Source organism: Penicillium bovifimosum (assembly GCF_028826915.1).
Source record: "Penicillium bovifimosum strain IBT 22155 chromosome Unknown utg000005l_segment0_segment0, whole genome shotgun sequence".
Taxonomy (NCBI): domain Eukaryota; kingdom Fungi; phylum Ascomycota; class Eurotiomycetes; order Eurotiales; family Aspergillaceae; genus Penicillium; species Penicillium bovifimosum.
This window is the reverse complement of record NW_026622714.1, coordinates 6,091,588-6,104,108: the sequence shown is the minus strand read 5'-3', so window position 1 is coordinate 6,104,108 and position 12,521 is coordinate 6,091,588. Positions and strand designations below refer to the sequence as shown.

General features: G+C 49.4%; 6 protein-coding genes across 6 annotated transcripts; 4 read left to right on the top strand and 2 right to left on the bottom strand.

Moving 5' to 3' along the window:
• Positions 1-409: 409 nt before the first annotated feature.
• On the top strand, positions 410-2,719 carry N7515_007539 (uncharacterized protein; the record flags this gene model as incomplete). Its single annotated transcript, XM_056668283.1, has 6 exons — positions 410-514; positions 573-955; positions 1,007-1,282; positions 1,334-1,798; positions 1,843-1,952; positions 2,007-2,719. The coding sequence occupies 6 exons, from the start codon at positions 410-412 to the stop codon at positions 2,717-2,719; spliced, it is 2,052 nt and encodes a 683-aa protein (XP_056521879.1).
• Positions 2,720-3,649: 930 nt separating this feature from the next.
• Positions 3,650-4,237, bottom strand: N7515_007538 (uncharacterized protein; the record flags this gene model as incomplete). The annotated part of the gene is made up of 1 exon (XM_056668282.1): positions 3,650-4,237. One exon carries the CDS (start codon positions 4,235-4,237, stop codon positions 3,650-3,652), a length of 588 nt encoding a protein of 195 aa, XP_056521878.1.
• Positions 4,238-4,269: 32 nt separating this feature from the next.
• N7515_007537 (uncharacterized protein) lies at positions 4,270-5,001 on the bottom strand (the record flags this gene model as incomplete). The annotated part of the gene is made up of 1 exon (XM_056668281.1): positions 4,270-5,001. The coding sequence occupies one exon, from the start codon at positions 4,999-5,001 to the stop codon at positions 4,270-4,272; it is 732 nt and encodes a 243-aa protein (XP_056521877.1).
• A 979-nt stretch (positions 5,002-5,980) lies between these two features.
• Positions 5,981-6,823, top strand: N7515_007536 (uncharacterized protein; the record flags this gene model as incomplete). Its single annotated transcript, XM_056668280.1, has 1 exon — positions 5,981-6,823. The coding sequence occupies one exon, from the start codon at positions 5,981-5,983 to the stop codon at positions 6,821-6,823; it is 843 nt and encodes a 280-aa protein (XP_056521876.1).
• A 1,390-nt stretch (positions 6,824-8,213) lies between these two features.
• On the top strand, positions 8,214-9,193 carry N7515_007535 (LysM peptidoglycan-binding domain-containing protein; the record flags this gene model as incomplete). The annotated part of the gene is made up of 3 exons (XM_056668279.1): positions 8,214-8,724; positions 8,789-9,022; positions 9,093-9,193. The coding sequence occupies 3 exons, from the start codon at positions 8,214-8,216 to the stop codon at positions 9,191-9,193; spliced, it is 846 nt and encodes a 281-aa protein (XP_056521875.1).
• A 1,729-nt stretch (positions 9,194-10,922) lies between these two features.
• On the top strand, positions 10,923-12,259 carry N7515_007534 (uncharacterized protein; the record flags this gene model as incomplete). Its single annotated transcript, XM_056668278.1, has 3 exons — positions 10,923-11,307; positions 11,359-12,049; positions 12,100-12,259. The coding sequence occupies 3 exons, from the start codon at positions 10,923-10,925 to the stop codon at positions 12,257-12,259; spliced, it is 1,236 nt and encodes a 411-aa protein (XP_056521874.1).
• Positions 12,260-12,521: the final 262 nt, after the last annotated feature.

Here is a 12,521-nt window from a genome sequence, read left to right as displayed (position 1 = left end):
CATGGAGGTCACCTACGCTGAGCGATTCATAGTAGTATGTACCAACATTTGTTTCTTGAGAGTAACCTTGGGAATACCTGACTGTATGATATATCTCGTATAATATATCCAAAGGGCTAGGATCTTGCAGATCCCAGCGAGGCAGTAGAGATGGAATGAGATGGTTGACTATCTCACCAGGATATCAATTAGAAATCTCCGCTACTCCGTACATATTTTGTATTGTTTGATTGATTTGATAGAACCGGTTTGTCTAGGTACCTACGTCATGATCTATACTGCGTCAAGCTTCCTCGGGGACATAGGTATTCCGCACACTTTACTCTGGATTCTACCTACTATTAGTTCTCACTTGTATAGTTGTATTTGCCCTTCTCCTATATCGTCCAGTATTCTGTAATAATTCATCATGGCAAACAAAAAGTATGGCTTCCAGCGCCAAGGATCTGTCACTCTACAGCGCCGGCTATCGCAGCAGTTCAGAAGGAATGCCTGGCTGGCACCACCGTCAGATGTACGCCTTGCTCCTCCAAGTATGAGTATAAGCTTGAGCAAAGACTAACAGACCCCAGAAAATCTACGCCGGGATTTCTGCCAGCTTCGAAAACGATCAGGTTTCCTCTATTTCTGTCTCTATTCGAAATGCCACCTACCTGCTCGATTTTATCGAGAGATCACACGCCGAAGGGGAAAGACCATCTGTCGAAATCCTCACCGATTTCCTCATCACCCAGCTCCGGGCTTATGCAGAGAGAACCTTGGAGAAGATTATGGGAGCGGCAATGCCCCAGCATGTTGCGGACTCTTGCCCTAAACTATGTTCCCGTCTGTGGGCCGAACTCGACATCATCCCACTAGTATTACCCGATTCCTTCTTGATGGATATGAACGAGACGCGGGCACAGATCAAATCGATAGATGAACAGGCTGAAGCCATGTCACAGAGATGTGTTCGGTGAGTGAGATTCGGCGAGATGTGGACCCAAGATGCTAACCGCATGTGCAGGTTATTTGGACCAGAAAACGTTCCCTTGTTGCAAGTTGGTTTTATGGGCCAAGTGCAGGTAGACACAAACTTCCACGTGCGGCTTTCCAACCTCGAAGATTTCCAAAACACCGTGTCTCCCGAAACCTGGGGAGCTGTGCAGCATTATGCCTCGGACCTAAAGAGACGGAACGTCAAGATTGCATTCTTTAGTGCGACGCCGCAGGGAGGTGGTGTTGCTTTGATGCGGCACTCCATTGTGCGATTTTCGCATACATTGGGCACGGATATCAAATGGTGAGTCTATACCGTACTACGGTGATGCGAAGAAACGCTGATCTAGTGTAGGTACGTGCCAAGACCAAAACCAGACGTCTTTCGTGTCACCAAGAACAATCACAACATCCTGCAAGGCGTTGCAAAACCAGATGAGCGCTTAAGCCCCGACGACCAGAAGTTGTTGACGGAATGGATCGACGAGAACACAAAACGGTATTGGTCCTGCCCTGACGGTCCTCTATGTTCACCATCGGAAGGGGGAGCAGATGTGATAGTCATAGATGATCCTCAGATGCCAGGGTTGATTCCTATCGCCAAGAAAGCAGCTCCAGACCGACCGGTTATCTTTCGGAGTCACATTCAGATACGAAGTGATCTAGTCAACACGCCGGGCACTCCACAAGCAGAAGCATGGGAGTTTTTGTGGAAGCAAATCAAACTTGCCGATTGCTTTATCAGTCACCCAGTCAAGGCGTTTGTGCCTCAAGACGTGCCACCAGAGATCTTGGGCTACATGCCGGCCTCGACCGATTGGTAAGTGGGCCCATAAACACGCAGAATCTTACTAACTGGCGCAGGCTGGATGGATTGAACAAAAATATGCGTGATTGGGATGTGGCACATTATGGTCGCATTTTCAATGCAGCGTGCAGGAATGCGGACATGCCGATGATCGAGTACCCAGACGGTATACTTCCAGGCAATCCGAAAGCATGAGACAATACTGATTCACGTATGACAGATCATTACATTGTGCAGATCGCACGGTTCGACCCAGCTAAAGGGATCTTTGATGTGTTGGCCTCGTACGAGAAATTCTATAACCGCCTCATCGAGAATCGGCCAGATCTCAAACCGCCAAAGCTCTTGATCTGCGGACACGGCTCCGTAGACGATCCAGATGGAGCTATGATTTACGATGAAGTGATTGAATACGTCGAGCACAGGGTTCCACATCTTCGTAAATTCATTTGCGTGATGAGATTAAACCCCCTGGATCAAGTTCTGAATGCGGTTCTTTCAAAAGCTGCAATTGCACTGCAGCTTTCAGTCGAAGAAGGATTCGAGGTCAAGGTATCCGAGGCGATCCACAAGGGAAAGCCGGTCATTGCCACCCGGGCTGGTGGCATCCCACTTCAAGTTGAGCATATGAAGAACGGCTTCTTGGTGGATGTCGGCGACACCGATGCTGTAGCGGGACATTTGTATGATCTGTGGGTTGACAAGGCACTCTATGACCGCATGTCAACCTATGCAGTCAGTCACGTCTACGACGAGGTTAGTACAGTGGGACATGCGCTGTCTTGGATGTACTTGTTCTCGAAGTTTTCCAAAGGTGAGCCTGTACGGCCACACGGACGGTGGATTAATGACATGGCATTTGAAGAAAGTGGTATTGATCGGGGTGATATGCCTCGGCTCAAGCGCGAAGTGGAGGTAGCCAAAATGGGATGAAAAGGGAACGGCCAACTTCCATTTACCTACCTCAGATCACAGACTGAGCTTTGACAGGCCATACCATATGTTCATACACGGCATGGGGCAACCAAAAAGGAAGGCGTAGAGAACCATGCTGCATGCATAGAGCAAATAGTGAGAGACAAATGGCGAAATTAACCCGCTCGGTACTAAATTCCATTCTGATGATGCGCCACTAACCAAGTTTAACTAAGCATAAACCTTGTGTAACTAATCAACGGAGATTAATTTGGATGTTGAAAGAGGCAGGACTCAATTTGTTGGTCAACAATGTCGAAACGTTAGATAAAGACTTTGACAGGCTGTTTCCGTTCATTATCGCGTAAACCTCCGACGATGGATGGGTTTATGAGTAAACATTTTGCTTCAACAGCCGGGTGGAGACACATTGTCTTAGCTAATTCCCACGCTGTAAGTAGAAGGTTATTAAAGCCCCCTTTTGCAGCGACAGTGCGCTCGTACGCTTCTTGGAGTCTATTAAACAACATCGACTCAGTTCCTGAAGCCTCATGTATGTACCTGTATGTACCAGATTTTAGGCCGCGGATGCGCATTTCCCGATCGGGGTGCCGCCGCTTTATGAGGGGGCTCAGGGTCATGCTCACTGAGTATTTCACAGCACAGGGTGATTACTCAGTGCTACTCGAGGTATGCTTAGTAATGTCAAAATAATGCTCAGGTTATGCTCGGTGAGCAGTCAGGTTATGCTCGGTGAGCAGTCAGGGTATGCTCAGTGAGCACTCAGGGTCTGCTCAGTGAGTACTCAGGGTCTGCTCGGTGAGCCCTCAGGGTATGCTCAGTGAGCACGGCCTGAGTGCACACTCTACGGCCTGAAAATAAAGGCAGAGATAGAACAAATTAACCACGTGACATGTGGATCATTTATTAGCCATCTATTCTGTGATGCTAGCGCCAGCAACTAAAAATCCACCTAACATTGACCATCCTTTTACTGTTGATAGCCCCTGCGCCCAGGAAGTTATTCACTCGTATGCCCTTGCTGATACAGATGACAGAGTCCTTGAAGACGTTCTTGCACCCAGTCCAGCCCCAAGTCTTTTGATTGAAATCATCAATGTCTTTCACCGTGAGACCATTGGCTGCAGCAATGATTGAACAATTTTCGCCATCCCCGACTGTGGTCGTTGCGCAGGATCCGTCTTTGTTGGGCTTCAGGCTGAAGTCGGGGAGTGTTCCAGAAGAGCAGCAAACGTGCTGACCAGGCTTCAGGTTTGAGCAAAAGCCTTTCGCGGAGTTGTATTTGGTGAAGTCGGCACCAGAGATACCACACCGAGTAGCGATTTCACCACATATGTCACCTGGCCGGACCTTTTCCGTTCGACACTCGCCCCTGGATGAAAGCAGATCTCTTTTCTGCTGAAGTGTACCAGAGGAGCAGCAGATTTTCTGACCGGGCGTCAATTTAGAGCAGAAGCCCTGCGCAGGGTTGTATCGTAGGATGTCAGCACTGTGAATACCACATTTTGCGGCCATTGTAGCGCAGTCATCACCTGGCTGGACGGTCTTCATCCGGCATCCCCCCGAGAAGATAGGTGGTTCCCCATCTGCGACGTCAAAGACTCAGTGGATAGAGGTGAACCGGAGGCTTGGATGCTTGCGGTCGTGTTTCCGGGCTTGATGGAGGACAACATAGGGGATGTAAAGTGGGTGCTAGCTGTGAAATTCGTGCTGTGTTCGAAGTCAAGGCACTCGGCATTGGACCAGGATTCGAAGGCAGACTGGATGTTTCTGAAGGTGCCATTGCTCAGAGCCATGAATCCAAAGACGTGTTGAGAGTCAAAGTGTGGCCCACAGAGCTGCATGGCCAAGCTTTCTCGACGTCCATCGAAATCATGGGAATCGTCGATAAGAGATCCCAGAGCCACTTCGCTGATGTCCTTGCTCTGTAGGCTATTACCGATATAGATACCGGCTGTAGTACCACCAATCTGAGCATACAGCATGGCGGTCTTGCTGCGGGAAACGTGACCATGGGCAATGTAATCACGCATTTGTTTGATAAGAGAGCGGTACTCGGACTCAGTGCCCTCAGAATAGGACGACCAGCCAATGTCATAGTTGACCTTGTGCTCGGTCACAGGGCGTGAGGGTGGTGCATGAGCCCGCAAGTCATCACTCCAATCATTTCCATATGTTGTGCATGCGAAGATACGGTGATGGGAGTTTTTATCGTCGACATCGTCGTACAGATTGAAGCTGTAAAGCATACTCCTGTCACACTTTGCGAGCTGGTTCATATCGTGGTAGGTTGACCACTTGGAGGGGTTGGGTCCCGTGACAATGCATCGCTCAGGGCAAAGGTTGTTAAACCCTTGGTAGCTGGGACTGGCACCCAGCCCTCATGCCCGGAGACGACCGCAGCGGATAGCAGTACGCCAGCAGCTATGCCATTCCAAAAGGATGCCATGGCTTTGCAGCCCTCGTGACAGAGGTTTAAAGAGTGGAATGTGATAGAATGAAAAGGACTGATGAAAGAGTGTATAGACAAATGAAATGAGTGACTGTTGGGAAGAGCGAGAAACCCAAGAAACTGCTCAGGCCGAGAAGGATATGAATTGTATGAAAGAAGCGTCCGGCAAGTCGACTAGCTATACTATTTTCTTCGAGCTCAACCTCGGACACAACGTGATATCTTTTACAAATCTCCGCACAGAATTTCGGATCCATCTGCTATGGCCCCCGGGTGTGATTGTATCACGAAGACATACCCACGCGGATACTTTGTTCGAGGCCGAGAACTAGATCCATCCGGTGTCTCGGAGAAGTGCACCATAATCTCCGTAGAATGCTATGGGAGGTATATTGGGTTTAAACCCAATTGCAGCGTTTCTATGAATCATACAGGGACCGCCAAGAGTAGCAAATGTCTCAAAGGCTCAAGCACTGGCTCGACCCACTGCACCGAGAGATCTAGGTACCTTATCAAATGCAGGTACATAATATGATCTATGGAGTATTTGTGTATCTGTATGTAATTGCGTCTTGGGGTGGTCCACTTTAAAAGGATCATCTTCTGCGGTCCCAAACTTCGAAACCTTCTACTAGTCTCCCTAGTGCACGTAACGATTTGGGGTACTTCGCCCTACCGCATCAAACCTTCCCCGTCTTTCAAAATCTCTTCTCTTGGCCTAGAGACATCAGTTTTTTTTTTGGACTACCCTAGTCACCATTGTTTTACGACACCACACCTTTCCATTCCATTATTGCTGAACTCGCATGATGTTCAACATCAAGGCGCAACTTCTCGCCCTCGGCCTTATGGCGTCCCTAGCAGCGGCCAATACGCATGACCTGGGCTTCGGAGAGGTCGATCTGATCTTCCCACGAAATGGCACCTTTGAGCCGATGGTGCTCATGCCCGTCATCTTTGCATTCCAGAACCCTAGAGTGATTGATGGACTCTATCCATACCTCAGGTACGGTGTGTGGCCGGCAGATCTCCCAAATGGGAATCATTCAATGGCCGCCTATATTGATGACGGTGAGTTTCACCTCAATACGACGGACGAGGTGTTATACCTTACGAGTAGCATACCAAGCACTCTGCATCCCGAGGATCTAAACACAGAAAACGAATGGGAATTTGTCTGGGGACTTGAATGGACAAACTGCCCTACACCGGCAAAGGGAACCACTTCCGGCTTTGATCCCATGGTCAACTTGTACGACCAGTCCGATTCCCATTCTATTCGCTTCGCTACGAAAAAAGGGGCAGGTCAGCCCAATTTGACCGCTCTTACTGCCGATGACAAGTGCGATGACATCTCCGCTACGGCATTCAACGTCACGAAAATTCTCATAGCTCAATCGGGCTCTCATCAAGGCGATAAATGTGCCGAGCTCGAGACTCCGGCGCCTACTCCTTCTCCTTGCAAGGTCAGCATCGCTCCTTCGGCTGCCTCGAGCATAGCAGCTGCCATTACCGCAGCTCAGTGCGACGGCATTGACCCTGTTGTGAGCTGCCCACCTAAGAACGGCGGGGCTGCTGTCACCGATATGGCTTCTTCGCTGAAATGGTGGACTGCTGGTGTATTGATTATGGGAACGCTCTTGGCTTAGATGCGGCGACCTTGTTCATATTTCCGATGTATTAGAGCATTCTACATGTACGGGCGATGGAAGCGTCACTGTCACAAGGAGGGTTGGAGATTACAGAACCAATATGTTTCGGTTTTATTTTTTGTTCAAGTGGATCCTGTGAACATGTTAAGTAATGGTAACCTCGGAACCCCACGACTTGCCAACTTCCGTACTGGAACAAGCTTAGTGGTGCAACCTTCGGTCACCCCAGTTTGTACCGGTCTGTGGCTTGCCAAGATTTCTGTGAACCTTCAAGGGGCACTTGTACAAGTACTAGTAGTAGAATGGGATGGTACGGGTCTACTTGAGCTCCATAAGGCTGCATATGCGAGTAGAATTGAGGATACAGTGTCGGGTTTTCGTTGATTCCTGTTTCCGAAGACCCGTGTTCCTCGCCCCGTCGGCTTCCGTACTAAAACAAGCCTAGTCATGTAACCTCACCTATCCTGAAATTGTGAACATGTTTTGGCACCCCAGGGCCCAGGCACCTTGGACAATCCACGTGCGGTTGAAAGGCTGGTATTGTCCGTCCTTAGAGCCGGACTACGCAGTGTTGGTCAAAGGCGTCCCAGGGGAGAGTGGGTCCAAGGCTGGTAATCTCATCGGATGCCCAATCAAAGAAGGCAGAAAAGTTCATCCGATCCCATTTATGCGGGCCGGGCCGGATCACCAATCGGAAGATCGGGACTTGAGTGCGGTTGGAGATCTGGTTCAATTACAGCCCGTACAACGGTACAGGGCTGTTTTGAAATTGATCTCCAAGGTTAGCCTGTTTGCATCGTAGCCGAGATCTGCGATAGGCCGATGCTAAGCTGAATTTTGAGCTTGGGCTCGGCTTGGCTTGGGCTTGTGACCCACCCTTGGTTGCTTGAGCATCTTTAGTGCCTTGGCACATGCTCAACGTCGCAGTCTGTAACTTGTAAGTGCTCGGTACCGAACGCCTGCATAGCCATTACGATACTACTTAGGCTCCAACAGGTTAATAGAACTTTGATTGAATGATCGTGCTCGGTACGAAGTACTGTGCGAGTATTTCCGCCCCATGCTTCTTATTTGGGACTATCAAATGCGGGCAGCAGTAGGGCTAATTTTGTATACTACTGCTATTTCCCTCATCACGATGGTCGCAAGTGAGACAGCACTACTCGTATCGATCGCACTGGTAAAGTCAGATGCGGGTCAACGAAATCTCCAGCGACGATGAAGAGATTGCACTGAAACACCTCGCCGGGGGGCGAACTGTGTTGAAAAGCCTTCGGGCCGAAGTGTATATAACCAAAAGACACCCGACTATCTGGCACTATGACCCATTCCGGATCAGATCGACCTCGTTCCTGAAAATCGCTGCTCAAATTTTACATTATCCACTATGTACGGTAAATCTGCTCTTACTTTGGCCCTTCTCCCGGAGTTGCTTGCTGCACGCTCCATCGGCAATACTTTTTCTCCTCGTGGTGTCGACTGCAGCTTCACTATCGCCCCTAGCTCTGGGGACACTTGTGAAACCTTTGCCGATAGCTGGGGCATCACAGTCAATGACCTGACGTCCATCAATCCCGGCCTAGACTGTGCGAACTTCAATGTTGAGGCCGAGTACTGTGTCTCTGGTAAGGCGAGTGATGACGAGCCCACCACGACTACCACAACTACCAAGGCTGTTGAGACCGCGACCGCGGTGACGACCTCCAGCTCAAACAAGACTACTCAGACTGCCACCGCGACGTCTTCGGCCAGTGACCATGAACCTACCCAGCCTGGTCTTGCTAAGAACTGCGACAAGTTCCATATGGTTGCGGATGGAGATAGCTGTGATATAATTGAAGCATCAGCTGGAATCACCCATTCGCAATTTTCGAAATGGAACCCCTACATCAACGACAGTATGCTTTTAAATTCTTCGCCTGTCCTTTCGTGCCTTGAAACTTAGCTAATTGACATATTCAGAGTGTTCTAACATCTGGCTGGACTACTACGTCTGCATCCATGTTCCCGGCGCAACCACGACATCTGCTGCTCCCGCGCCCACCGACAACGGCAAACCTCCCACCCAGACAGGCATTGCTAAGAACTGCGACAAGTTCCACAAGGTTGTCTCCGGTGATCAGTGCGACTCCATCCAGACCAAGTATAAGATCACCCACGAACAATTCATCAGCTGGAACCCCGCCATTAACTCTGGTACGTTTGAAATATTCTGAAGAAAAGTCGTTAATTCATGAGATGGACAACTGATGCTTCCTCTTTCTAGCTTGCACGAACCTGCAGTTGGACTACAACGTGTGTGTCCATATTCCCGGTGCAACCAACACCCATGGCCCTACCCCACAAATGCCTAACCTTTCATCGTAGAAAGACGCCACACTAGATAACTAGGTACGGCTTAGCATATGTCAAGATTTTCCTATCATGTTATGTAGGCGAGACACCCCAGCCCTACGTGTCCACGCGCTCGCCTTTTCTCTTTTCCTTCAACTAGTCCATAGAATCATCTTCCATCTTTTATATTGATCCACGACAACCTCCGGCATCGCCACGTCTGTATGTTTATATGTTTAGAAATAACGACGTCAGGATCTTGCCTCAATCAACCAGATCTGAGACATGTCATGACCGTTAAAGTTTCACTCTGATGATGAGCCTCTGAGCGGTCAGCGAGCAGCTGGCTGGGCTAGTGTGGCTAGAGTCACGACTCCAATGTGTGAGTACAATATGGGAAAGACACTCTGACACTAGGAGAAGAAAATAAATATTAAAAGGAGCCACTGATTTGGTGTGAAGACGAAAGGACTTGGGGATCTCACGAGAGTCGGGAGATGGGTTGTAAGAGGAAAGAATCCTGAAGCTACGTGAGAAATACACCACACAAATCACCTGAGCAGCGGTACTAGCTGTCGGGCGATGGTGGCAGAATAAAAGGGCGGTAGATTGGCGGCTAGCGATAAGATTGGAGATCACGATAACGACTCCGCCTTCCTGTTCTCCTCTCTTCCCCATCTTCTCCTCTACCACAATCTCGAGTCCTTTCAATAAAAGAATCCCCTAAAGCTCTCAAACAAAACTTGCTCGACTCATTTACTACACTCTTGTCTGCATCTGCATACCGGTACCAATTGCCCCTCGTCACGCTCCACATCGATTCGCGGCTCCGACCTACTCCAACCCCCGCATTCCTCATACATAGAACATTAACGGCACGGTTACTCACTCACCCGATCGCCAACCGAACATATCCCGCCGTGGACTCAATTCCCAACCCTGGGATGATGATACAGGTCTGACTGCAGATATCCGACTCTGTGCCACCATCCCAGACAAATTGGGATCCATCCGCTTTCACCCCGGCCGAAATCAACACATGCAGATGCCAACATCGTCTTTACCGTTCAATTGAGCTCGACCAGTTCCTTTTGTCATTATTCTTTGTTATCATCGAGGGGCCTTGACCTTGCATTGATTCCTTGTCCCTGTTTACTACGCTAGATTACGTAGTAAGTGAGCTCACATTCCTCAATGCATACCCCAGATTCTAATACCTGCTTTTAGATGTCTGCTCGTCCAATGGAGGTAAGAAATGATTTGCTTTCCATACTCTCTCTATAATGCCTCGAACACGGCTGGGCCATTTGGCGAAAACCGGTTAGTTACTGCGCGCCGCTGCGTCTATGCACGGGCCGTTGTGAGACAGCTGCTTGGTTCCGGGGCCTTCTTTTGATTCCGCAGGGGATGAAAAGGAGCCATATTTCCCTCAAAACAGCCCGTTTGGGCTCTGGTATAGGCAAGAAATATGAAGCACCACTTCTGGGGCGTTAGTCGCTGTCGCAATGGGCCCCTGCGAGATATCGCCGTCTTGGATATATGACCTCCGTCTTCAGCCTCAGGCTTCATTTATTTGTTGTCCCATGGTTCAAGGTCTGGTTGGGTTCACTGACTGCCTGTCGCCTTGTTTCCTTCCGGAGCATGTGATGTGTTGATTTATTGCGCCGTGCCCTGGCCCTTGAATTTTTCGTTTTGATCCTCCCAGCGTGTCTTTTGCTTCCCCGTTTTGCCCAAAATGCCTGCCCCTTTTGTTTAACTCAGCATGTCCGACTCACTGGTAGCCCGTGTGAGCTGGCCTCATGGCCCTTTTATAGGGCGCGAGACCTCACGACGTGAATACTCATTCCAGAAGACTGCAGCCCAGCTAAGCCTTTTGGAACATTTACAGGGAACCAACCAAGTGGCCGCGCCTAACCAGGCAAGATCGGCCTCTGTGCCCAACACCAAGGGACCCGATGTAAAACCTCGTCTGCTGCTAATGGGACTTCGCCGGCAAGTTCTTTTCGGCCAGCTCTCGCATAGTAGACATGCTAATTGTGTCACAGGAGCGGGAAATCCTCCATTGCCAGTGTGGTGTTCCACAAAATGCCCCCAAATGAGACTCTCTTCCTTGAGTCTACGACTCGGATTCAGAAGGATTCCATCCAGTGAGTCTAACAGGACCAGAGAATTTTCAATGCGCTCTATGCTGACTCAAGTTTGTAGCTCTTTTATGGACTTCCAAGTTTGGGATTTCCCCGGCCAGCTCGAGTACTTTGAATCCGCCTTTGATCTCGAGGATATCTTCGGCAGCCTGGGCGCCCTAGTCTGGGTGATTGACGCACAGGACGACTACCTCGACTCGGTGGCGCGGCTCAACCGCACTATACTGACAGTCCAGCAGTTCTATCCCGGCATCAATATCGAGGTCTTCATTCACAAGGTCGATGGGCTTTCCGACGAGTACCGCACCGATACCTTCCAGGACATTGTGCAGCGCATATCCGACGAACTCAGTGATGCTGGATACGAGAACGCGCCCGTGCACTACTATCTCACATCCATCTACGATTATTCCGTCTTCGAAGCGTTCAGCAAGGTTATTCAGAAGCTGATCCCCAACCTATCCACACTGGAGAATCTAATCAACACTCTCGCCAATAATTGTGGATTTGAGAAGACATATCTCTTCGATGTGCTGAGTAAGATCTATATCGCCTCCGATACCCGTCCGGTCGACATGGCTTGCTACGAGATGTGCTCTGATTACATTGACGTGATTGTCGATATTTCCGAGCTGTACTCATGGGATCACCCAGTCCGCAAGCGACTAGGCGATCAGATCCCGGAGGCTGAAAGCCATGTGGTGTTACATGATCAGACTATGATCCATCTGATGGAGATGAACAAGTATGGCTTCGAGTGTCCATCTACTTCTACATACTGACATTATTTCACAGATACCTCTGTTTAGTTTCGGTGATCCGCAACCCCGAAGCCAAAGACAAGCGGGGTCTGATTGACATGAACTGTCGTACTTTCCAAGACGCGCTGAACGAAGTATTCTCGCGAAGCTGGGAAGAGAGGACGGCACAAGGGGCTGCAAGTGAAAGCAAGTAAAGGAAAATGGCAAAGCCTGAGATCCAAAGAAAGAATTCATCTTTTAACGAATGCAGAGATAAACAAGCAAACTGCGATTCATATCTTTTTTCTCGTAACTGTCTGTACATACTGCGTAATAAAAATGAGGGCAGCAGCAATGGCTGCAGTGCTATCAACTATCACAAGTGTGGACTTAGTTCGGTCCCACCCGGGCAACGTGGCAATGTTCCCCAGACTCAGTCAGCTGAACCCAACTCCAAACAATTCCGGTCACCGTCTG